Raw genomic sequence first — 26,232 nt, 5'->3', positions numbered from 1 at the left:
CTGGATTCAAATTCTGACTCTACCTCCAGCTCAATGTGTGGCCTTGGGCAGGTTGATTTTTGGTCCCTTGGTCTTACTTTGCTAAAAAAATATGGGGATAGTGATCTTTACAGTGGTGTAGTGAAAATCAAATGGGAAAATGGTTATGAAATCCTTCCTACCTCTTCACCAAAGTCATACTTATCATTTACTGTGATCCACAGGTTTTACAAACATTATCTATCAATACAATCTGAGCAACAATCCTGCAGTGTTGCTATTTGTTATTTAACATATGAGGAAACTGAGGCTCAGAGGAGTGAAGAAATTTGGCCGAGGCTACACAGCTAGGAAGCCACAGAGCCAAGATCCAGACCCAAGTCTTTCTGACCGAAGTATAACTCTAACAGCAGATCGCTTGGAATGTTTATTCCTTCACCAAATGACACTTATTGAGCATATACCATGAGATAGCTGGCAGCTGGGATAGATTAATTAATACAACACTATCAATCAGGGTGTCAGGAGGAAATAAATGGCATTTCTCAAATTGGGTAATTTTGAGAAGAGTTTAATAAAGGGATTATGTAATACAGGGACAAGGAATAGGGCAAGTAATGTTAGGGCACTAGTTACTACCCTTAGGCCTAAAGGAGCAAGGAGGGAGAAATTACAAGAATCTGGAGTCAAAGAGAGCTGTGGTAAGCACAGTGTGACAGGAGCTGTGTCCTTCCCATAGAGATGCATCCAGCCCATGATGTAACTTCAAGGAGGAAGCCAGGGGAATTTATACTCTGCTGGGACTTTAGTTGACCAACCCCTAACAGCATCCGAAGGGCACAGTAGTGCCTTAATGTAAATCATAAAAATCATCCTTCTAAGATATGGAGAGTGGGTCTGGAGTGGCAAACAGAAGATGGCACAAAGACGTTTCTTTCCTCTAATGAAGGGCTTATCAAAAAACGGGGAAGACAGGTATATTCACAATTGTAATGAAATATGTGCAAAGAATTATACCAGTAATCTATTGCTGTGTAAAAATCTAGCCCAAAACATATGGCTTAAAACAGTAACCGCTTATTTGCTAATGAGTCTGTGGATTGGCACTTTGGGCTAGGCTTAGCTGGCGGTTCTTCTGCTGATCTCACCTGGGGTCACTCAGTAGTTGCAGTTATCTGGTAGCTCAGCTGGGAGCTGGTTGGCCTGGGGGCCTCAGTGGAGAGCTCACGTATATTCTACATGGTCTCATCTGCCAGCAGGCTAGCCCAGGCTTCCTTACATGGTGACATTGCATTCCAAGAGGGTGAGAGAGGAAGCTGCAAGGTCTTTTGAGGCCTAAACTCAAAATAGCACAGTGTCACTTCTGCCACTTGCTGTTTGTCAAAGCAAGTTGCAAAGTCGGCACAGAAACAAAGGATGGAAAAATACATTCCACTACTGGATACGAGGGGTGGCAAAGTTACATTGCACTAATGCAATGCCATGTAGGCTTGTATAACCTATCTTAGTGGTAAGCCATCTTTCAACCGATGAATGAATAAAAGAAATCATAGCACTTTCCAAACTATTGTAATTGTGTATTAACCTATCAGTCTTTCCCCAATAGCCTGAGAACTCCCCGAGAGCAGGAATTATGACTGATTCATTTCTTTGTTCCTAGAGCTCAGGACAAGGCACACAAAACATATTAAGTGTAGTTTATTGAATGACTGTGGCTGGGGGTGGGGTGGTGAATAGTCTACTCGTCCAAAGCCCTTGGAGCCACAAGTAGTACCCTCTTTAAATATAAAGTTGACATTATAGAACACTTCCTCTACCTCACTGAGACCCTTCAAATATTGCCATGGTCCATCAAGGTCAAATTCAACCCCCTCTTCCTCCACAAAGGTGTCCAAACTACTTCTTTTCTCCTGTTTTAGAATCTCTGCAACTCTAATGGCCTTTTACCCCACAGCTTGGCATTTGCTTTCAAAATCTTATTGTTCTCTAGGGATTTCATGGGTCAAAACTACTTTTCATCCCTAGTGAGTAATTCCCTAAGGGCAGGGCTGCATCCTCTATCCCTTAAGGCTTGTCACAGTGCTGGGTTCACAGTACATCCTCAATCAACACTCCTTGGGACTTCCCTGGTGGTCCAGTGGTTAAGACTCCACGCTCCCGATGCAGGGGGCTCAGGTTCGATCCCTGGTGGGGGAACTAAGATCCTACATGCTGCATGGTGCAGACAAAAAAAAACTCCAAAATAACAACAACAAAAACCACTCCTTGAGTGGAGCACACACTCTGGATGGCCTTGATCCTGTGAGGTACGTAGAAGGTATGCAGGGAGCCACTCACACCCTTGTGAGTGTTCCACACATGAAAGCATCCCAGGTCTCTGGGACAGAGCAAGGCATGTTGCTCCCCTGGGCTCTGGCCTGTGCCCTGGGCTTTGGTTGCCTATACTCTGGCCCCTGAGCTAACTGGACATAGACCAGGAGAAGCAGTGTCCCAAATGGCAGTGGCATGGCCTCCTCCTGACAAGAGGAGAGATGTCCAAGGCTTGAGCCATTTCTTGTGGGTACATGATCCATCACTGTCCATCAGACTTCTGACATTTCAGGAACCAAAGGGGCAGCTGTTGAATAGGCCCTGAAAGCAGAGCTCCTGGTGGCAAATTTTACTTCAGTGTCATAAAGAACATAAAAAACTATCGCATAAGGTGCCGAGTTCCTTCCAATGCTTTAAACCCTTTCCTATGGCTCCTCCTTGCCAGGAGGATGAAGCCCAAGCCCCTTGATGTGGCAAAGACTTCAGGACTTGGCCCGTATATCCCTCCAGCTTCATATCTCACCATCCCTCACCTTGACTGTAGTGTTCACCAAACTCAACTACTTCTTGTTCCTTGAAATCATCATATGCTGTCTCTTAGCTCTGGGTCTTTGGGTATCAGTTCCCTCTGCCTTGAATGCTATTCTCCGTCTTGTACCACAAACTCCCGTTCCCCCATCGGTGGATCCTTCAAGACAATTCGGGCATCACTTTCTTCAGGAAGCCTTCCCTGAAGCTTTTGTCTGGGTTAGGGATCTCCCATAGATGCCATAGCCGTGAACTCCTTGAGAACGGGGACTGGGATTTCATTTAGCCCAGATCCTGGCAGAGAATCACCGTCAATCAATGTTGAAGGAACAAACAAATGTGCATATTTGAGGACAGGCTAGAAAACCACCTGACAGGAGTGCCATAAAGGTGAGTGGAAGGTTCTAATATTTCCAAGTTCTAAGATCCAAGAGTTCCCTAATTCTTGGCCGAAGACTGAGACTTGTGCTCCACTCCCTCTAGAGCCCTCTCCCCAGTGAGCCACCGCCACCCCCTGCCCTGAGTGTTTGTTCTCAGGCAGGCACACACATGTTCGGAACATAACCAGGAAAGCAATTTACAAGAAATAATTGCGGGTCAGTGTGTGCTTGGGAGCAGCGGTGAGCTCAGACTATTTCTGTCTGTGCGTCAGCCCACCAGCTTCCTTCCTCCTTGGCTGCCTTGGGGGAGGGGGTTCCTGCACCACCGGTTGGGCAGTTTGTTTCCAACCTAGGACTGAGGCAAGCCAACACCATTGTGAGCCAGCTCTGGGGGCTGATTGAATTCAAACGGGAGAAGCTGAACAAGGGTGATGCGATGTAGCTTTTTTGGAGGGGGGTGGGGGAGGAGCTTTATGGGGCCTGGGATGTGTAGGTCAGCAGAGGCAGCACGGAAATCTATTTTCCACCTATCCCCACCCCATCCACAGAGGCTCCGGCTGGGGAAAACCTACCAGGCCTTCAGCCCTGCTCAGTGTGAGGTCTCCTCCTAGCCTCCCCAGCTCCGAATTCTCTTTATTCTTCCAGGCCGGTTGTGCTCAAAGGGTGGTCCCAGCCCAGCAGCACCAGCATCACCTGGAACCAGTTAGAAATGCAAATTCTGAGGACTTACTCCAGACCTACCCAATCAGACACTCTGAGGGCAGGGTGGGGGCAGGGAGCAACAATCTGTGTTTTGAACAAGCCCTCCAGCTGATCCTGATGCAGGCTGAAGTTTGAGGACCACGGGCTTAGGCCACTGATGACCACTTGAGTTTTTAGAATTTACAGATCGTCTCCCCCTAACAGACCATGAACAGCCTAAAAATAAGGTCTTTATAGGATTCTTCCTTGTGACCTGCCAGAAGGCCAGCACAGAAAGTGTCCTGAGAAAAACTGAATTTTCCTAATGGGGGTACCAAGGAGAGAGACAGGATCTGTGCTGTGAAAGGTCACATAGAGCATCAGTGACTAAATCTCCCACGTATCACCCATTCCTGCCACACACACACACACACACACACACACACACACACACACACACAGGTACCCTAAGCTGTCTCTACAACAAATAACTTGCAATTCCTGGGCTGTGCTAGGCTCTCTCTCACTGTTTTTGAACAGTGACTCTGTCTCACCTGGAAACTTTGACTCATCTTTGATGATTCAGCTCAGACATCACTTATTCCTCCCTCCAGCTGCATGAAGGGCCACCACTGGGCCCACTGCCCTTTGGTGTGCCCACCTCACCCTCCATATGAACCCCTTGAGGGCAGGAGCTGTGGCTGATTCCCTGTTGTTTCTGGTAACCTGCACAGGTCCTGGCACAGGATAGACACCACGGAATGGACAATAAGGGGACAAAGGTGCTGGGTTTAGAGTGCTGAGAATCACACATATACACACACACACACACACACACACACACACACACACAAGACCACAAAAAAAGCAAGACCAGAACCAAAATCTCTCGATTTGCAGCCTAGGGCACTTCTTTTTTTTTTTTTTTTATTGTGGTATGCGGGCCTCTCACCATTGTGGCCTCTCCCGTTGCGGAGCACAGGCTCCGGACGCGCAGGCTCAGCGGCCATGGCTCACGGGCCCAGCCGCTCCGCGGCATGTGGGATCCTCCCAGACCGGGGCACGAACCCACGTCCCCTGCATCGACAGGCGGACTCTCAACCACTGCGCCACCAGGGAAGCCCAAGCCTAGGGCACTTCTGAGGTGACTCACCCTGTCTTGCTGCCCATCATATACCCTTGGCTGGTTCAGGCCCCATGCACAGATATCTAAGAGTGACCCTTTTACTGTTGCCAAATCCAGTAGTGAGTCGTATCACTGTCAGAAATGTCAAGAACTGCCTTCAGTGGCTACTGAGGCTCCCCATCTTTGCCTTGCGCCCCCAAGGCAAAGCCTAAAGCCATTGCCAAAATTGAGATAAGGAGAGCAGCTGGGAGAGAGGGGAGGCAGTCAGCATCCTGCCCTAAGATTCCTTTGCTATCAGACTAATAATATTTTAAAAACCCAATAATAATAGCTAACACAATGCTCTCCGTTAGCCAACACTGTTCTAAGTGTGATGCTTTGCATGGACTAAGTAATTTAATCCTCCCCCAAGCCTTACGAGATAGATATTACTGTTATCCCTGCTTGTACAGATGTTACTTAGCAAGTAAGGGCAGGGACCAGATTTAAACCAGGCATTTGGCTCCAGAGTCCCTGCTCTTAATTACTAAGTTATATTGAAAAACACTCACCTGTAATTTTTGGAGTTTTTGTAGCACTTTCACGTTTAGGAAGAGAGTTCATATCCATCAACTCATTGAACACTCACCACGACCCTGCAAGGGAACTGAGGCTCAGATAGACTAAGGGACTTTATCCAGGCCACACTGTGGAGCCTATTAACCATTTGTTCCCTCGCTCACGCGATCATTCACTCTTTCATTCACCTGAGGAACTGAATGATATTAAACATGGCTGGGCCCTGTGTATGTACTCTACACTCCTTCTCCTTCTGTTCCTTGGCAAGGGACTCACTCCAGGAGCGACACAGAGCTGCTGGAGGGGCACGAGTCACCTACCCCTGGGTCCTGGTCATCTTCCCCGGGCTTCCTAAGTACATCTGCTCTGTGGCAGGAAGACCAGGTCCGAATTCTCTGACTCCCCAGGTTAGGCGAGGGGCTCCTCTGAGCCTCCACAGGCCCCAGGCTTCTCCCTGCTCACCTGCAGTTGTTACGACCATTTTACCGGGGACCCATGTCTAAACTCCCTTCGGCCCACAGTGGGCCAGGCAGAGCACTATGGCTGGATCCACAGTAAGACCTGAGTGGGTTTGCTTGGAAAAGCCCTCATTTATGCCGCTAGGTTCCAAAGTCCCTTTGATTATCCCCAGCCCCACCTTTTTACCAAGAAGAGAGAATCCAGAAGAGGATGGTGTAGAAATATTTATTGGGTGTTTATGGAGCTGGGTCTAGACTGGGGACAGGGGCCTCCTCAGGGCTGCCCGGAATGTCACCGGCCATCACTGTAGCCATGAAGCAGTGCTGGAGGAGGCGTTTGGGGTCCACAGCCTGCTCTCCATTGCAGTCCGGCCATGGGTTCAGGAAGGGTGACTCTGCCCGAGAGGGCTCACTCCTGGCACCTCCACTGAATTGCCCATGTTCCCACCTTGACAGTCAGGCAGTAGCTCATCAGGGTCTGGAAAACAGCAAGCCGAGGGCATGGGGCTTCCTCCTGCAGCCCTTCTTTCCATCAGGATCATACGTGCTGAACTCCCCTGAGTGCTTACCGTGGGCAGGATTGTGCTCAGAGTCTTAAATGCATCATTCATTTAACAAATATTCATTAACAATATACCACATCATGAACTAGGAGCTGTCAATGTTTCTCATGACCTTAACGTTTAATGGGGGAGACAGACAATAAACAATTGTTAGTACATATGAAGACTTCACCTTCACCATAAACCTGTATGGTAGGTACTTTTAAAAACTCATTTTATTTTACATTTGGTAGTGTATATATGCTAGCGGGAAGCAGCTGCATAGCACAGGGAGATCAGCTCGGTGCTTTGTGACCGCCTGGAGGGGTGGGATAGGGAGGGTGGGAGGGAGGGAGACACAAGACGGAAGAGATATGGGAACATATGTATATGTATAACTGATTCACTTTGTTATAAAGCAGAAACTAACACACCATTGTAAAGCAATTATACTCCAATAAAGATGTAAAAAAAACAAAACAAACACTCATTTTATAGGTGAAGATACAGGCTTACTACACAGCTAGCCTGCAGGGAAGTGCTGGAAATTTTAAAAGCATGTATTATTCTCTGCTTTAAGAATAGATTTCATGAGTCTCTTCACTGGCTGCTTAATCCTCTCCCCCTTTTATGACTGAGCTTGATAGGAAGCTCACTTGGCCTTATCATATCCCACTTCCCGTTCATGACTTATTCTGCTGCAGCTTACTTGGTTTCTGCCCTCAACAGAACTTAAAACTTTTTGTCACTGAATCCCATGGTTACTTATAAGTTATTGTCTCCCTTGGCTTATTGGGAGCATTTCACACAATTAAGCATTTCTGCCTTCTTGGATAAAAAGTGTATCAAGTGTTCAAGCCAGAAATGTGAGTCAACTCTCACACCTCCTCCCCCTCCCCCTTTCCAAAGTCAAGCAATTCACCAGGTCCTGTTGATTCCACCAAATCACTATCTACCATATCCACCCATTCTCTCCATCCTCAAGGCCACCACACTAGGTCAGGCTTTCATTTTCTTCTGCCCAGGAAAAACAGCCTTCGGCTGGGTCCCCTCCAGTCCACCTTCCAGGCTATAGCTGGAGAGATCTTTTTATTTATTTTATTTTTTTGGCTGTTTGGGGTCTTTGTTGCTGTGCGCGGGCTTTCTCTAGTTGTGGCGAGCAGGGACTACTCTTTGTTGCAGTGCGCGGGCTTCTCATTGCGGTGGCTTCTCTTGTTGCCGAGCATGGACTCTAGGCATGCGGGCTTCAGTAGTTGTGGCGCACGGGCTTAGCTGCTCCACGGCATGTGAGATCTTCCCAGACCAGGGCTTGAACCCCGTGTCCCCTGCATTGGCAGGCAGATTCTTAACCACTGCATCACTAAGGGAGTCCAGAGAGATCTTTCTAAGGTGAAGTGAGTCCATGTACTGCTCTTTCTCAAAAGCATTCAATGTCTTCCCATTACCTGTGATCCTTGAGGTGCATTCAAGGTTCTTCATGTACTAGCCCCATCACCCCTTCTCTAGCTTTGTTACTACTACTCTTCCCTCAAGAACTCTATGCTTTATTATACCAAAATTTCATTTTTCCCTGAATGGATCCATTCCTTCACATCTATGGGTCTCCGCTTTTACTGTTTCTTCTGCCTGGAATGATATTTTATACCTTCTTTGTCTAGAAAACTCCTATGCTTTAAAACCCATTGATGAAAGAGACCGAGGATGAATGGTGCCTCTGAAACCAAGGGAAGAGTGAATTTCAAGAAGGAGGCTGTAGGGCTTCCCTGGTGGCGTACTGGTTAAGAATCTGCCTGCCAATTCAGGGAACACGGGTTCGAGCCCTGGTCCGGGAAGATCCCACATGCTGCGGAGAAACTAAGCCCGTGCGCCACAACTACTGAGCCTGTGCTCTAGAGCCCGTGAGCCACAACTACTGAGCCCGCGTGCCACAACTACTGAAGCCCACGCACCTAGAGCCTGTGCTCTGCAACAAGAGAAGCCACCTCAATAAGAAGCCCATGCACTACAACGAAGAGTAGCCCCCGCTCGCCGCAACTAGAGAAAAGCCCTCGCACAACAATGAAGACCCAACACAGCAAAAAATAAATACATAATTAAGTTTAAAAAAAAAAAAAAGGAGGCTGTATGGGACATTGGACTTGGCTACACAACATCCATTCCACCTCTTCCCACCCAGTAATAGCAATTATGTTTGGGTAGGATTGGCCCCATCTCAGCTCCAGCAGGGGGGCCTGATTGATCCCAGCCCATCAAGTAGTCCTGTTCCTTTGCTACAGGGGTGAGAAGTCAGTGCATAGCATTTCCCTGGATTCAGTGATTGGTTTAGGGTTGGCACAGGACCTGAGGTAGTCCAATCAGGGTAGAGGTCAGGCCTTTTTTTCCCTCCTGGTTGAAGGAAGAGATAGCTCCCTCTTTCTCCTCCTGGCTAGATGGGAACAAAAAGCACACAGTCCCAGGGACTGCTGGCAGCCAACTTACTACCATGGGAAAAATCAGTCTGAGGAGAAAGCCAACACAAGATAGAGGGCAGAGCTGAGAGAATCTCAGAGGAAAAAGCCACAGCATGAGGACATTGTGAACTTCTATTGAAACCATTCCTAAAACTCATCCTACTTTTGGACTTCTCATCTACAGAGCCAAAAAATTCCTTTTTTGTTTTGTTTTGTTTTGAACTTTCTATTTTTAATAATTTAAGGCTCACAAAAAGTTACAAAAATAGTAGAGAGTTCCATTGTCCCCTTCACCTAGCTTTCCCCAATGATAACATCTTACATAACCATGGAGTAATTTCAAAACTAGGAGACTGCCATTGACATAGTACAATTGACTAAACTACAGATCCTATTCAATTTTACCCATTTTTATGTGGACTTTTTTTTTGGTGTATAGTACTATGAAAGCTTATCACATGTGTAGATTTATATAATCACTACCACAATCAGGATTAAGGACTGTTCCATCACCACAAAGAAACCTTCTCATGCTATCCCTTTATAGTCATACCTTCCTCCTAAACCTAACTCTGGTAACCACTAACCTCTTCTCCACACTATCATTTTGTCATTTAAGAAGTGTTATATAGATGGAATTATGCAGTGTACAACTTTTGAGATTGGCTTTTTTCACTCTGTTTAATACCCTTGCAATCTACTCAAGTTGTTATGTGTATTGACAGTTCATTCGTTATACACATTTGTATATAGGTTTTTGTGCAGACACACATTTTCATTTCTCTAGGACCACTTAGGAGTGTGATTGCTGTTTTGTATGGTATAGTGGGTTGAATGGTGACCCCCAAAGATATCATGTCCCAATCTCTGGAATCTGTGAATGTTACCTTATATGGTTTTTGCAGATGTGATGAAATTAAGGCTTTTGAGATGAGGTTATCCTCAATTATCTGGATGGACCCTAAATGCCACCACAAGTGCCCTTATAAGAGAAAGGCAGGGATTTCCCTGGTGGTGCAGTGGATAAGACTCGACACTCCCAATGCAGGGGGGTCAGGGTTTGATCCCTGGTCAGGGAACTAGATCCCACATGCATGCCACAACTAAGGAGCCCACGAGCCACAACTAAGGAGCCCGCGAGCTGCATCTGAGACCCAGCGCAACCAAATAAATAAATAAATATTTTTTAAAAAGAGAGAGAAAGGCAGAGGGAGATAGACACTCACAGACAGTGATGTAAAGACAGAGGTAGAGATTGGAGTGATACAGCTACAAGCAAAGGAATGCTGGCAGTCACCAGAAACTGGAAGAGGTAAGGAACAGATTCGCCCATGGAGCCTTTGATTTCAGCCCAGCACAACTGATTTTGAATTTCTGGCCCCCAGAACTGTGAGAGAATACATGTCTATTATGTTAAGCCACCAAGTTTGTGGTAATTTGTTACAGTGGCCATAGGAAACTAATACATGTAGTAAGTATGTTTAACTTTACGAAAACACCAAACTGTCTTTGGAAGTGGCTATACCATTCTAATTCCCACTAGAAGTATATAAGCGATCCAGTCGTTCCATGTCCTCACTTTGGATTGTCAGTGTTTTTACTTTAGGGTTCTGATAGATGAGAAGTGATATCTCATTGTGGCTTTAATATGTGTTCTAGCTCCATTTATTTAAGTCTTCTTTGCTTTTCTTCATTAGCATTTTGTATTTTTTATCGTATAGCTCCTGTACATGTTTTGTTAGTTTTATACCAGAGTATTTCATTTTTTTCAGAGTGACTATACATGATATTATATTTAAAATTTTGATCTCCAGTTGTGTGTTGCTGGTATATATAAATACAATTGATGTTTGGGTCTGACCTTACATACTATGACCATGCTGAATGCACTTATTAGGTCTGGGAGGTTGTTTTGTGCATCTCTCTGTGCCTGTTTTGCAGATTCTTTGGGATCCTTTGTTATTTAAGCTTGCATTTTAAGGCATTCCATTTGGTACAGGGATTTAGTTCAATCTTCTATTCAATGCAAGAATCTCTTTCACTGAATCCCACATTTAGCTTTTTTCTGGTTACCTTCCAGGCTTGGGGGTGCTCTTTTTTTTTTAAACCAAAAGTTACAATTGATGAACTAAATACAACTATGGTGATGAGGGCCCACTTTACAAAAGTATTTCAGGTCTTATTCTAAGAAAGACCCAGCTTTATTGAATCAACATCTGCCTTCCTAAGGCTTCCCCCACTGATCCCAACTCTGTTCTCTGGCTTCTCTCAAAATGTCTCTTCCTCGTGCCCCAGGGTAGCCTTGCAGAGACTGGAGGTCCTAGGCCGTGAACCCTGAGACTCCTTTGCTTGAGGCCAAATGTCCCCAGCTCTTCAGCCGATACTCACATAATCTGTTTCTCAGACCAAGCTGGCCACCTGTCTCTGATCACCTTCTGATTGGTCAAATTTCCTCTGAAATAGTGGGTCTCTGAGCAGCTGGCAGTCAGGGCTCAGGGGGAATCCTTGGGCTTCTAGGAGCTATAAAACCTTGGCTCAAATCCTCATTCTGATATTAAATCATTGTGCTACTTTGGGCTAATTTCTTCTCCTCTCTGGATCTCAGTTACTATTCTATAAAATGGGGTAGAAAGTAGGGCTGGTCTTGTTTTTCTCTTTCTTTTCCCTGGAATTCCAAATTGTAAAGGATTCTGTCTGTATAATAGACTGCCTTTATTAGGTACTAGCTCCCCCCCTCCCATTTTCTATTAAAGAGTTCTGATTAGCAGGAAAGAGCCCGTGCTAATTACCCTCCTTGGACTAACATAATTCTAGCTCAAAACAAAGAAACTTGGTCCCAGTAAAACCTTTGAAATATTGGAAATTGCTCAAGAATCCTCATTGCTATATTTGGGGACCCTTGGGTGATATATTTGGAACCCAAAGTTGGGAACCTGTGGAGTGGATGCTAAAATGTTACCTCTGAGCTGTGACAGCTGATGCATTCTATTCAACTGCGAGTAAAGGACCATCATTCTCTTGCTTCCAGACTCTCTAATTCTGTTAATGTAATCTGAGCTTCCACTCACCCTTTTTTGGCAGATACATCACAATGCAGGTTCATACTGAACTTGTGGACCCAACATGTCTTTTTTATATGATTATCTTTCCCAGATCCCACGGATTCCCTCACATATATATCCCAGGGCCTTCAGTTCCACAACCCTTCAATTCCCTTCCAGGGAAACCAGCAGAATAGGCAATGGTCCAACTCTTGAGTACGCATATATATTTCTGCCTCTTCCTCTGGCTAATATATAATGAAAGTTATTAAAGTCCCTCAGTGGTGCCGGAAGCCTGGGGGAGGGAGTTCTATCTTATAAAGGTGCTAGCCAAGAGGCACTTGGAGAGGAGGATGCCTAAAGGCAAATATAAAAAGTTCAATTTTCAAGTTACAATAAGATCCATGTTTGGCTAAAACACACCGGTACAACAATCTTATCTGATTCTCCTAACAACTCTCTGAGGGTGGGTGTTATTATTCCATGTTATAGATAAATAACTGAGGCCCAGACAGAGAAGGTTAGCACTGACACAGGTATTAAGTATTGGATCCAGGATACACTTTCCGTTCTGCTCGATTCCAAAGCTTGGGCTCTTTCCACAGAGCAAGCATACCCTTAGTATAGGTTAGGAACTCTGTTAGGTGCTGGGGATACAAAGGCGCTTAAGACATGGTTCCTATATTTGAGATATTAACAGACAGGTTGAGGAGACTAACATGTAAAAATCTAAGTGCCTAATAATAATAAAAATGAGGGTTACTCATTGTTAAAAGTCTACCATGTATCAGAGACTAAGTAGCTCCTATGTAAGCATCACCTCTAGGTTTATAGCTTTCTTGGTGGGTATTATTGTACACATTTTACAGAGTAAACTGAGGCCCAGAGAGAAGTGACTTGCCTAAGGCCACACAATGAGAGTGACAAAGCCAGGATTAGAGCCAGATTCTCTGATACCCCAGCCCAGGGTTGTGTTTCCTACCTTTCTCCAGGGACCTTTCGGCCAGTCCCCCCATTACCTGGGGTCTTAGCCTGTAGTGACCAGCCAGGAAAGGAGTTCTCAGATTCTCTCCCTGCTTGGAGATGAGTCAAGACTGACCCATCACTGAGGCTTGTTTGGGTCATAGGTACTACCTCCCCAAGTGTGGTTAATTAAAAAGCAGGGCTTCCCTGGTGGCACAGTGGTTGAGAGTCCGCCTGCCGATGCAGGGGACACAGGTTCGTGCCCCGGTCCGGGAGGATCCCACATGCCGCGGAGCGGCTGGGCCCGTGAGCCATGGCCGCTGAGCCTGCACGTCCAGAGCCTGTGCTCTGCAACGGCAGAGGCCACAACAGTGAGAGGCCCGCGTACTGCAAAAACAAAAACAAAAACAAAAAGCAGTGGGCTCTGAGGAAGTGGAACCTGGAAGGTAAGAGCGCCTGCTACAGGAAAAGATCTTTGGCCCAGGAGGCAAAGGCTTGGCCAGTTGCCTGGGTGACCTTGGGCACATGCATGTCCCTTTCTGGGCCTCAGCAACCCATTGATACAGTGAGAACATCAGACTTGATTTCTAGGAGCCCTATGAATTAGTGAGAATGGCTGATTAATGATATCCCCACCAACACTTTTCAGAGGAGGATGAGAACTGAATTCTTGTCTTCCTTTTTTTTTCCCCCACTTTTTGTCTCTTATTAAAGGTACCTAGGTTGGAATATCATTCCACACTTATCTCACTCACCTCATCTGTAAAATAGGATTGATAATAACCACCTGGTAGAGTAGTTGAACGGGTTAAATGGGATAATATGTTTAAAGTCCTTGGCATAGTGCCTAGCACAAACGTAGAAGATCGGTCAGCCTTCTGATCAAGCTAGTTCCTCACAAAGTACGAGAAGAAAAAAGTTTATGGTCTTTGTTGCATCCCAAGTTTGAGGGATGGGGTAGGGTGGGGGTAATGGGACAGTACAGACCATCTGGGCAGCAGAAGGAGCCTATTTTCAGAAGCTCTGTTCTATTTCCACTCTGCTCTTGCCAAGGAACTCCCCATCCCATCCTTGCCCCCAGACTCAGAGATCAGGACCCCAGGTACCATGTGCAATGAGTGTGGGCTTTAGCGTCGGGAGATCGGGGTTGACATCCCAGCAGTACATGCTCACCAGCTGTGTAGACTCGGCCATTCACTTCCCTTGGCTAAGCCTTGATTTCCTCCCCTGCAAAATGGGGCTAATGATCTCTCTACATGTCCTACCAGAGAAGGAGATGGAAACAGATGAAAGTCTGTGTAAGGGGGCAAGCTCTGATTAGTGTAAGGTAGCGGCCTGTAAACGTCTCAGATGCAGGAGGGACAAGAGGCTCCTGGGTTGATGCTGTGGGTTCAGAGGAAGGAGAGGACAGCACTTAATGAAGAAAAAAGGGAGGTGCTAAGAGCTGAGTTTGGGCAAAAGGCAGAGAGAGCCCAAAACTGTCATTTAGTGAACAGTCAGGAAATGCATTTTCCATCTGAAAAATAAGAAGCCAATAGCAAGAACACAAGCTGTGTCAAACCCTGGTGACTGAATAATTGAATAACCCAGCTGGTGGCTGAGCAGTGAAAAGCAGGAGGGTGGTTTTCATTCACAGGATCGACAGACAGGTGAACTGTGTTCCCTTGAGTTAGAAAGGCTACAGTGGATAGGGTGGGGAGAGATGAGGGGAGCAGGGCACAAGCAGAAGCACCCCACACACCTGGCCTGGTGAGGTAGAAAGAGTAGGACTTTGGAGGCAGAAAAACACACATATTTGAATTCCAGCTCTGCAATTTACAAACTGTGACCCCTTGGGCTAGTTATCTGACCTCCCTGGAACCTGGTTTTCACATCTGTAACATGGGTGATAATAACACCTACCTCACTGGGGTAGTTTGGAAAATTAGACAAGATAGTGCATGTAAAGTTTCAAATGGTATCTGGCATAAAGTAGGGACTTCCCTTTCTCAGCACAGGGATAAGGAGAGGAAGGAAGGTGGAGGTGGAGTTGGCTCTGTCACTCACTCACTAGGTGACTGAGGCCTCGGTTTCCTGATCTGTAAAATGGATAGTAATAAGTTCTGTACTCTGCCTGGTTATTATGAAGAGCAAATGAGATGGTCTATTTAGAGCTAATTCATTCCTTTTAACTGCAGTATCATACTTTATTATTCCTCTACTGATGGACATTTAGTTTGTTTCCAGTGTGACAAGCTGTCATGGAATCCATCTTTACAAGTCCTCTCCTAGTGCAACTATATCTCTAAGGCAGATAATTAGAAAAGTGGAATTACTGAGTTATAGGGTATGTACATTTTTAGTTTAAATGGATAGTGCCAAGTTGCTCTACAAAGTGGTTTTACCAATTTATTCTTATCAGTGGTATATGAGAGTATCCATTCCCCCATGTAAACTTCTCACTATTAATGTGATCCATTTTTGGAGTTTTGCCAATGTAATCATTTTAAAAAAAGGTATGTCATTCTTAAATTGCATTCTCCTGATTATTAGTAAGGTTGGGCATCTTTTCATGTGTGTTGGGCATTTGTATTTTTTAGTGGATTATGTTTTTCTCACTTGTTCAAAGATATACTTATATATTCTTTTTTTTTTTTTTTTAAATTTCATTTTTTTATTTATTTATTTTTGGCTGTGCTGGGTCTTTTCTGTGCGTGGGCTTTCTCTAGTTGCGGCGAGCGGGGGCCACTCTTCATCGCGGTGCACGGGCCTCTCACTGTCACGGCCTCTCTTGTTGCGGAGCACAAGCTCCAGACGCGCAGGCTCAGTAGTTGCGGCTCACGGGCCTAGTCGCTCCGCGGCATGTGGGACCTTCCCAGACCAGGGCTCGAACCCGTGTCCCCTGCATTGGCAGGCAGACTCTCAACCACTGCGCCACCAGGGAAGCCCTACTTATATATTCTTGATATCAATCCTGTCTCTATTTTAGATACAGTTGATTCTCATTAGTCGCTGTAGTTATGTTCTAAAAAGTCACCACAAACACTGAATTAGCGAATACTGAATTATTGCTCCTTGGGGAAATACAAAGTTAGGTCCCTGTGAGCCTCTGGTCACATTTTTGTCAGTCAATCAATATATAACTTTGTTTTGTGTGTGTTTCTGTTTAAAAACACCTTATTTAATATATACTGCTAATTCATTAACATTTAACTCATGGCCAACAGCACTGTACCTCCTGTCTGAGCAAAGTGTACTGAACACATGTATTTTTTCCATAAGGCACATGACAGCCTTGTACTGAGGAATACTAGACAGAACTTCAGCATTAATTTGGGGGTCATTTTCAACAGCGAAACCGCCAACAAAAATCATAAAAATGTGGCACTAAATATACCATGAAAATATACCACGAAATATAAATATACCACGAAAAGGACTTGTTTACTGTATAAGAGCAGAAACAAGAAGGCAGAGCATGGCCTTCCTTGTTCAACCACAGCTGAGAATGTGTGTGATAGGGCAACTCAAATTTTTTGTTGCTCTGTGTACATCCACATCTGCACATGACCTCAAAAACACTGAAAGTATTGATTTTTGAGGTTACAAATTAATTCTAGCAAGTAGGCAAATTCACAAGTATGGAATCTGCAAATAATTAGGATTGACCGTGTGTGTGTATTTATATCTTTGCAGTCCACCACTTGTTTTTTAACTTTATGTATAGTATCTTTTGTATTATTTGTATTTGATGTCTATTTGTATTTGATGTAGGCAAATTTGCCAATATTTCCCTCATTTTTAAAATTAAACATTTTATTCATGTTATTATATTCTTTAATTAGTCTGTTTCTGGAGTCTCTATTCTAGGGTTTCTCAACATCAGCACTATTGACATTCTGGGTCAGATAATTCCTTATTGTAGGGTGCTGTCCTATATATTGTAGGATGTTTAATAACATCTTCCTGTAACAAATAGGATGCTGACTATAATCAAATTATTTTGATTAACAATGAGCACATGGAAGAGTTTGAGATGGAAATGTCCATATCATGAACCTCCTGAGAAATGTGCTGCTGCTTCAGAATATTCCAGAAACACTTTTGAGGCAAATGTTCCGAACATAATTTCTAAATATCTCCCCTCTGCAAAGGTGCTAACCTGCTGAATACAAGGAAATCATGTGACCTCTTTCTTACCTGTAGTCTGTAAGCTTAATCCTGGGTCCAACTTTGTGTGGGGTTTTGAGCTGATGAACAGGTAACAAAGCACACACGCGGTGACAATGAAGGCCAGGAGGACCACTGCTGCTATGGACAGGCCCACAAGAGCACCAATACTGGGGAGAGAAAACCATAAGGGAGCAGAGGGTCAGGAAAGGACTTGGGAAGCAGCATGTTATAAGAGAAGTATTGTAGGTGTTATAGGAGTCAGCTGACTTTAACTTTTGTTCGTCTCTCCTTGCCTTAAACAGGTTTTCTGGCCCTAAGCATGGGAAAGAGCATCAACTATGTGGCAAGCCCTCACCACATACATAACTTGACATGGCTCAGTGTCACCATGTAGTTGGGACTCAGTATGTGTTCCCTTTCTTCTCCTCTCCTTTCCTCAACCTGCTCCCACCCCAGGAAGCTAGAGATGATCTTAAAGAGCCCTCCCCACACTGCTGTTTCTTAAAAATCAAGGGACTTTCCTGGTGGCGCAGTGGTTAAGAATCTGCCTGCCAATGCAGGGGACACTGGTTCAAGCTCTGGTCCAGGAAGATCCCATATGCCGCAGAGCAATTAAGCCCATGCGCTACAACTACTGAGCCTGCGCTCTACAGCCCATGAGCCACAACTACTGAAGCCCGCATGCCTAGAGCCCATGCTCCGCAACAAGAGAAGCCACCACAATGAGAAGCCTGCGTACTGCAATGAAGAGTAGCCCCTGCTCGCCGCAACTAGAGAAAGCCTGCACGCAGCAACAAAGACCCAACGCAGGCAAAAATAAATAAATTTATCAAAAATCAAGACACATAGCAAGCCTTAGTTCAATACCCACTGTCCTTCCAGCTTCAAGGTAATTTCTGACCCAGTCTCTAGTGGGTCATCACACCAGTGTGGACTCCATGTCTAGAACACCTCCCTGCTGCTGGTCCCTCACCCCACAACTTCACTGCCTCTGCCCCAAGTCAGGCCTTGGTCACCTGGTCTCCATACAACTACCTTCTGGCTCATTTTGGGGTCCACTGTCTTTCCTGTTTCACATGATCTCTCCCATCATCCCCCCACATCAGAATTTCACCTGTCCTTGAAGACCCATCTCAAATGTCTCCTCCTCAACGCTTTCCTTGGTCCTCTTTCTCTCTCCTTTCTTCTTCCAGGCCAGGCCCACCCAGCCAGAACGCCTACTCTGGGCCTTTAGCACTTCCTACTTGGTCAGGCAGCCCAATGTGGTAGGGAAAGAACAGAGAGCTTTGGAACTCTTACAGACCCACTTAGGACCCAGGTCTGTACCTAACTCGATGTGAGATCTTGATGAAATTACTTAGTCTTTTGAGCCTCAGCTTCTTTGTCGGAAAAGTGAAAATGATCAAAACACAGCACCTCACAGGTGGTAGTGAGGATGAATGATATATGTAATATTCTTGGTGCATAGAAGTTCAACATATTCCTCCTGTGTTCTTTGTAGGGAGACTGAGACCATGTTTAACTGGCTTTGTTCTCTCCTTGTACAAGCTCCAGCACATAGTAGGCACTTAGTAACTATTATTGAGTACCTACTTTGCGCCAAACACTGTGGGATGTTCTCCCAATAGTAGGGGATAGGTAGCACCAGGATTGTTTTTGTGCCCTTTCTGCCTGTGATTCCTGCAGCTTTTCTGCACCACCCCCAGCCCTGACCCCAGCCTCAGATTCCTGCCTTTGCCATTTCTGTTGGATTTCACTCCCAGCTAGCTGATGGCTAACTTCCACTAAACAGAAACACCTTAGAGCTTTGGACAGTGTGTTTTCCCAAGGCTAAATAAATTATTGGATATCCCTGCAGTGGAATAGTATAGAGCCATTAAAAACACGTTTTCAAATAATATTTAAGATCAAGGATAAATTCTTTTTTTTTTAACATCTTTATTGGGGTATAATTGCTTTACAATGGTGTGTTAATTTCTGCTTTATAACAAAGTGAATCAGTTATACATATACATATGTTCCCATATCTCTTCCTCTTGCGTCTCCCTCCCTCCCACCCTCCCTATCCCACCCCTCCAGGTGGTCACAAAGCACCGAGCTGATATCCCTGTGCTATGCGCCTGCTTCCCACTAGCTATCTACCTTACGTTTGGTAGTGTATATATGTCCATGCCTCTCTTTCGCTTTGTCACAGCTTACCCTTCCCCCTCCCCATATCCTCAAGTCTGTTCTCCAGTAGGTCTGTGTCTTTATTCCTGTCTTACCCCTAGGTTCTTCATGACATTTTTTTTTCTTAAATTCCATATATATGTGTTAGCATACAGTATTCGTCTTTCTCTTTCTGACTTACTTCACTCTGTATGACAGACTCTAGATGTATCCACCTCATTACAAATAGCTCAATTTCGTAAGGATAAATTCTGATGAGATAATGTTAAGTGAAAAAAGCAGGACCCACTACTAATTATATAGTGTAGTCCTAACTTAAATAAATAAACATAAACATAACATATACATGCATAACATAACATAGGTAAGGTTGGATGTAAATACACTAAAATGCGAACGGGCTGTCTCTGGGAGTAGCACAGGCTGTGGATGTCCTGTCTGTGTCCCATTGGGTCTTACAGTTGTGGAATATTCTGGCCAGGGTTTCAAAAGCCCGCAAACGTATCTCTTTGTCTGAGGGCTTTCTTGGGCCCAGAACAGTCTCTGTCTGCATGTCGAACAGGTCAAAAGTACAGGAAAATTAATGCCTCCCTTCTCCCACCAGCACACAGTCAATGACTGAAAGAAATTGGTATGTAAATACCCAGCTTCCTGGCCCTCAGATGGGATGACTCTGAGAGTATGTTCTACACTGGCTGGCAGAGTTGAGCAGTTTAAGCTCTGGTGGCCCTTGGTGGTGACTTGCTTGGTAACACCATCATTAGCTCCTTCCCTTTCCCATCTCACTTCCCCACCCTGTACCAGTATTTTCTAGGATTGCTGGTCATATAAACTACTTGCCCTCAAATCCTTGTTTCCAAGTCTTCTGGGGAGCCCAAGCTAAGACACTGGATTTCTCATGGTTGCTTTCCTTTTTTGTTTCTCCTGTCCGTTCCACTTTTTCCACATTGAGCATATAGTACTTTTTAGTTCTTTAGGACTAGTTTACTACTTTTTAGTTTACTATTTAACTAAGTATTATCTCCTTTCTTGAGATACACTCACTGTTTATAAGGCTGTTATCTGGAAGACTCGTGCTCAGGTTGGGACCACACCCTTTACAAGGGACATCCATGGGCACCTAGCTGGAAGAAGACCTGTAAAAGTAGGATCCTTTGAGGAGTGGGTGAGAAAGCTGGGGGGATATATTCCAGATCAGCGGTCAGTCTGGTAGTGGGCACTGCTCTGATGGTCTGTCTGGGAACGGACGAACAAGCTCCCAAGGACAGAGCTGGGAACAACAAGGGAGGGTCCAAGGGGGAAAATCTGTACTCAGTATAAGATGAACTCAAATGATCAGAGTTTTCCCATGGTGAATGTACTGCCTCAAGAGGTGGTAAGTTTCCTATTGTCGGACAGGTTTGCACAAGACCTGGATGAATCCACCTTTCAATGAAGTTAGAGATTCCTGCCTATGGTGGGAAATTGGATTGAAGAGCTGCTAGCCTTCTAGGATTTCACAGATCTATGACTCTGAAAGATAGGTAATCCACTGTGACTTCTAGGAAAGAACTGGAGGGATGGTCTAACATTTGTTAGGGTTTTTTTTTTTTTGCAGTATGCAGGCCTCTCACTGTTGTGGCCTCTCCCATTGCGGAGCACAGGCTCCGGACACGCAGGCCCAGCGGCCATGGCTCACAGGCCCAGCGGCTCTGCGGCATGTGGGATCCTCCCAGACCGGGGCATGAACCCGTGTCCACTGCATCGGCAGGCGGACTCTCAACCACTGCGCCACCAGGGAAGCCCCTTTGTTAGGGTTTTTGAGTCAGACAGTTCTAAGTGTGAATCCTGGTTCTCTCACATATAAGTTGAAAAATCGTTCACCTTTTGAGCTTCATTTTCTTCATTCATAAAAGTTACTATATCACCAAGTGTCCATAAAGATTAAATGAGATAGTGTATATACAGTGCCTGATCGCCAGTTCTGCCCTCCAGCAAGGCTGCTGCCTTTGGCTCACATCCTGATAAAAAACAGAACTACTGGGGCTTCCCTGATGGCGCAGTGGTTGAGAGTCCGCCTGTTGATGCAGGGTACACGGGTTCATGCCCCGGTCCAGGAAGATCCCACATGCCGCGGAGCGGCTGGGCCCATAAGCCATGGCCGCTGAGCCTGCGCTCCGCAACGGGAGAGGCCACAACAGTGAGAGGCCCATGTACCGCAAAAAAAAAAAAACAAAAAAAAAACAGAACTACTGATAAAGGATGTTTGGAAAGTCAGCCAGACATGTGATAGCACCAGCTGCTTTTCCACAGGGAGTCTTCATTTCCTGAGACATGCTTTTTTTTAAAATAAATTTATTTATTTTATTTATTTATTTTTGGCTGCGTTGGGTCTTCATTGTTGCACGTGGGCTTTCTCTGGTTGCAGTGAGCGAGGGCTACTCTTCGATGCGGTGCGTGGGCTTCTCATTGCCGTGGCTTCTCTCATTGCGGAGCACGGGCTCTAGGCGCGCGGGCTTCAGTAGTTGTGGCTCACGGGCTCTAGAGCACAGGCTCAGTAGTTGTGGTGCACGTGCTTAGCTGCTCCGCGGCATGTGGGATCTTCCTGGACCAGGGCTCGAACCCATGTCCCCTGCATTGGCAGGCGGATTCTTAACCACTGTGCCACTAGGAAGTCCTGAGACATGCTTTTAAAAACAGCAATTCTTCTTGAGCACTACCCAAGGAAACAGTGTTTACCTGCTGATTTTCATGTTTTTAAGGGCCAGCTTTCATGAAAAGGGCCAAATGGAGTCCAGAACAAAACATGTTCTCCACCCTGCAATGGCGGGGCTCTGACATCCCATGCCGGAAGGGTTGTTTCAGGGTTTGGAGTATACTGATCACCTAATGTCCTGAGGACCCCAGTTTCCCTCCTCCACTTTACAATTGTCTGTGATGTTTATGAACCATATTATAGCCATGCCTAGGAAGAGTCAGCCCTGCAGGCCAGAACCTTTCAGCTGCCCTTGGGGTCATAGAATGGAAGCACACAACATGCAATGTGACCTCAGAGATCACCCCATCCAACCCTCTAGCTCACTGTCTGAGCCACTAAAGCACTCTATGCCTCAAGAGGGTCCAAGGCAAGGAGAGGGACCCCAAGGGGTGTATAGGGAAGGGGGTGGTAGTAGTGGGATGGGATCCTGGCTGGGTGCTGAGGAGTTCACTCATCTCTGTGTCTCCAAGTGCTACAACAGTGTCCAGAAGACAGCAGAAGGTCAGTGAGTATCTTTTCAAGTGATCTGAGTAGAGCAGGTTATAAGAGCCAGGCTAGATTTAGACATTTGTGCAGCAGCTCAAGCCTGGGCTTGGGACCAGACAGGCCTGAGTTTTCATCCCAGTTCTGCCACTTCCTCTCACTGGGGTACTCTAAGATAGTAACTTAACCTCTTTCAAGTTTTCTCATCTGTAAGATGGAGAAAAGATATGCCAGGGTTGTGAATGTGTGAATGCATCTAGCCCTTGGATGGTGTTAGGTAATGTTCTTTAAATCTCAGTGTACCATGACATTGTTGGAAGATCTTGGACAATTCACTTTCATATTCTGAGCTTCACTTTCCCCACCTATGAACCAGGGAAAGGGAACTCCCTTTTATTGAGCATCTACTATATGCACTAGTCACTTTCACATGCATTATTGCACTTAATCCTCACAATAATTCCATGAGACAGGTATTACTATTGCCATTTTAAAGATGACAAAAGAGACTCAGAGATAATTTGCCCAAATTCACATAGCTAATAAGGGACAGAGCCAAAGTTTGGACCAGGTTCTAACCAGCCCCAACACTCCACACTGCTTCCATACCTCAAAGGGAGGTCAGCGCTGTCATATTTCAATACTCAGCTCAGTACTAAGTACACAGTGGGTCTTCAACAAATACTCCATTGTTATATTTTAGATGCACGTCATCTCTCTTTAAATGGACTGTGAACTCCTCAGAGAGGGAATCATTGATTTCTGTGTCTCTAATGCCTAGCCTAGCACCTGGCACAAAGCAAAGGCTATAATGAATGAATGAAAATATGGATGAACAGAGAATATATGAATATAATTCCCCAGGTGACAGCAGCCAAATGTGCAGGATCTGAAAACCTGGCCATCTGAAAATCCTTTGGAATTACAGATTGAGCAGTCTAGAAAACTAATATCTGTAATTGTTCGTGGCATATGCCAAGTTGATTTTACCTCTTGATCTCATTTGGTCCTTGCCCTAGTCAGAAATCATCCTCCCTATCTGATAGATGAAAAGAGAGAGGCTCAGAGAGGTTTCAGAGGCAGACTGTCCTTTCCCACCCAGCAGGCATACAGCCTCTGGTCACATACTTCCAGAGACAGGAAGATCACTGTCTACTGAGGCAGCCCACTCCATTTTCGCTGATGCCTGTTTCCCAGAGCAGGCTCAGGGTCAGGTCCTATTCTCTGGGTGAGGCCTTTGGAGACCCACAGAGGTTGAGACCTGTTACCCTCTCAGTCCCACACTTGGGTTCCAGGAATGTCAGCACTGGCCTAACCACCTGCTTCTCTGAACTAGTGGGGAAAATGACGTCCTGTGGTGGGGATTCACCCAAATTACACCAATCTGGCTTCTGCTGTGGCATCATGTCATTGTCTCATTATGAAGTTGGAGGCAACTCTGAGTCTTTGGTCTTCTGCCTTAGCTCAGAACTCACCACAGGGTCTGGCATTGCTAAGGCCTCAGGAAGGGGTGGCTGAAAGAATGACTAAATATGAGGGGGAACAAAAGAATTGAGGTTGGGTTGAGGCTCGTGTTGAGTTGGGGTGTAGCATCAGGTGAGGTATTAAGGCTTGAGAGTGAGGTTTGAATGTAGGTCTAGATAATGTTTGGAGTTGGGGTGAGGAGGAGAGCTGAGGTGGGCTTGCAGGGAGGACTGAGGCGGAGGTTAGGGCTGCTGATAGAGTAAGTACTGGGGAGTGGGTTAGGTCAGGGATGAGGCTGATTATGGCATTAGGGAGGGGACCCTGGTTGGTACTTGGATAAGGGAGGAGTCTGGGCATCCTGTGAAGGCTGCAAGATGGGAGTTTGCTGTTAGGCTGGGGCTTGTTGTGTAGTTTGAGGTTGGGTTGAGGGTGGTGGATGATGATGTTTGGAGTGGGGATGAAGTGAAGGTTTTTCAGGGTAGAGTTGGTGTGAGGTTCAAGGATGGATCTGAATAATGGTTGGGTCAAAATGGGGGAATGGAGCGGAGAAGCGGCCGCAGGGGGAGCTGGGTTGGTGACAGGGCGAGAGCCTGAGAGGGTAACGACTGGGTGGGTGTCGGTGCTGACGTTGTGGTGGGCACCTCGATGAGGACTGAGACTTTAGCAGGCGGCTGGGCCGAGGATGGAGCACGGGGGCTAAGACTGGAGTGGGGTTCTAGGTGCGGTTAGGGCCAGGGCCGGTACCTGAGCCACCACATGTAGCTGTGCTCGTAGGGGAAGAAGCTGTGCGGGTCGTCGCAGCAGTACTTGTGGTCGCGGAAGCCGCAGCAGAAGACGGCCGCCGAGAGACGAACGGACGGAGACAGAACTGAGCCCGAGAAAGATACAAGGAGAGAGGCAGAGATAAGCAGAGAGACAGAGATTGACGCAGAGACGAGGAGGACACAGAGAGGGGCGCGGAGACGCAGCGGTTAGAGACCTAGAGTCCCCGAGGACGGAGGGAGGCGACCAGGTACCCGACAGGGCTCGGCAGGAGGGGAGATGGAGGAGGGAGAGAGAGGGAGGAGGAGGGCGTGGAGAGCGGCGGAAAGGAGGGCGGGAGCCGGGAGGAGGGAGCCGCCCGCGTCTCTGCCAGCGTCCCCCACCGGCCCCACTACGTTCCCAGTTTATACACTAGGGCGCTGGGTGCTCAGAGAGACAGCGCATGTCCAGGGTGGCAGAGCAGGAATCGAAGCCACCGGCTTGAATTCCACATCTGCGCCGAGCACCCGCCCTTGTGCTAGGCGCTGTGCGGGGCAGTCCCAGGCTAGTGCAGGACACAGACAGGGGACCTGCCATGGACCACACAGTAGGGCCAGTATAGGGATGATCAATGCACGACCTCACTTAACCTTCACAGCAACCCAGAGGACCAGGATTTTCATACTCATTTTATAAATGAGAGCTTAGGGTCAAATTAAAGTCATTTTCCAGGGCTCTTAAAGCCCATGGGATTTTAACGTGGGTCTGTCTTGTTCCCAAGCCCTTGCTCTTTCTGGGGTTCTCGCAGAGCCTCTTTTCCAGTGACTTTTATATGTTGTCATCATCTGGCTTCCTTGCCTGCCACTTCCTTTCCCTGAGCAGCTAACTCATGCACTGACATGTTCACGCTCCCCTGTTCATACTCTCTGCCACACTGGCCTAGGACAAGGGGGGCTAGTGGATGTCCAGATGGTAACTCCACCCAGCAGGAAGCAAAGCCAACACACCTCTCCGTTCTCAAACATCATTTCCATATCACAAGATCGGTGTTCTCACTAGGATCAGAGAACCACAGTCTGATGGAACTGAATGAAGCCTTTGGAGACTGCCTGTCTGTCCTCTCAGGGTACACTGGGGAAACCCAGGCTCTGAGAGGTGCACAGTATGGCCCAATTACACTGAACCAGGACTAGGGACAGCTGAACTTTAGTTGTCAATACTTCCCATTCAGCCAATCACAGAGTGTTGGAGCTGAAAAGGACCTATGGGTCATGTAATCAGTTACTGAGTTACAGCTGGCATTAAAAAAAAAAATTAATGGAATAGAAAATGCGCACTGCAAATAGCAAAGCTAAGTATTCTTCCATAAAATGCTTGTTTCATTTACATGTGTCTCTGTGTACTGTGGTCCAGATCACAATGTAAAATGCATTTCTTATTTTGAGTCAGGTCAAAAAGGTTTGAAAGCCA

At 46.1% G+C, this 26,232-nt stretch overlaps 1 protein-coding gene across 1 annotated transcript; it reads right to left on the bottom strand.

The window, feature by feature from the left end:
• Positions 1 to 6,257: 6,257 nt before the first annotated feature.
• Positions 6,258 to 25,663, bottom strand: SHISAL2A (shisa like 2A; the record flags this gene model as incomplete). The annotated part of the gene is given in 5 exon segments (XM_079919488.1): positions 6,258 to 6,412; positions 6,415 to 6,498; positions 17,196 to 17,335; positions 24,766 to 24,889; positions 25,621 to 25,663. Coding segments are annotated over 5 exon segments (546 nt in total).
• Between the last annotated feature and the right edge of the window lie 569 nt (positions 25,664 to 26,232).

Source organism: Stenella coeruleoalba (assembly GCF_951394435.1).
Source record: "Stenella coeruleoalba genome assembly, chromosome: 1".
NCBI classification, from domain to species: domain Eukaryota; kingdom Metazoa; phylum Chordata; class Mammalia; order Artiodactyla; family Delphinidae; genus Stenella; species Stenella coeruleoalba.
Note: the sequence above shows the minus strand (reverse complement) of the source record. Positions and strands in the feature narration are given on the sequence as shown.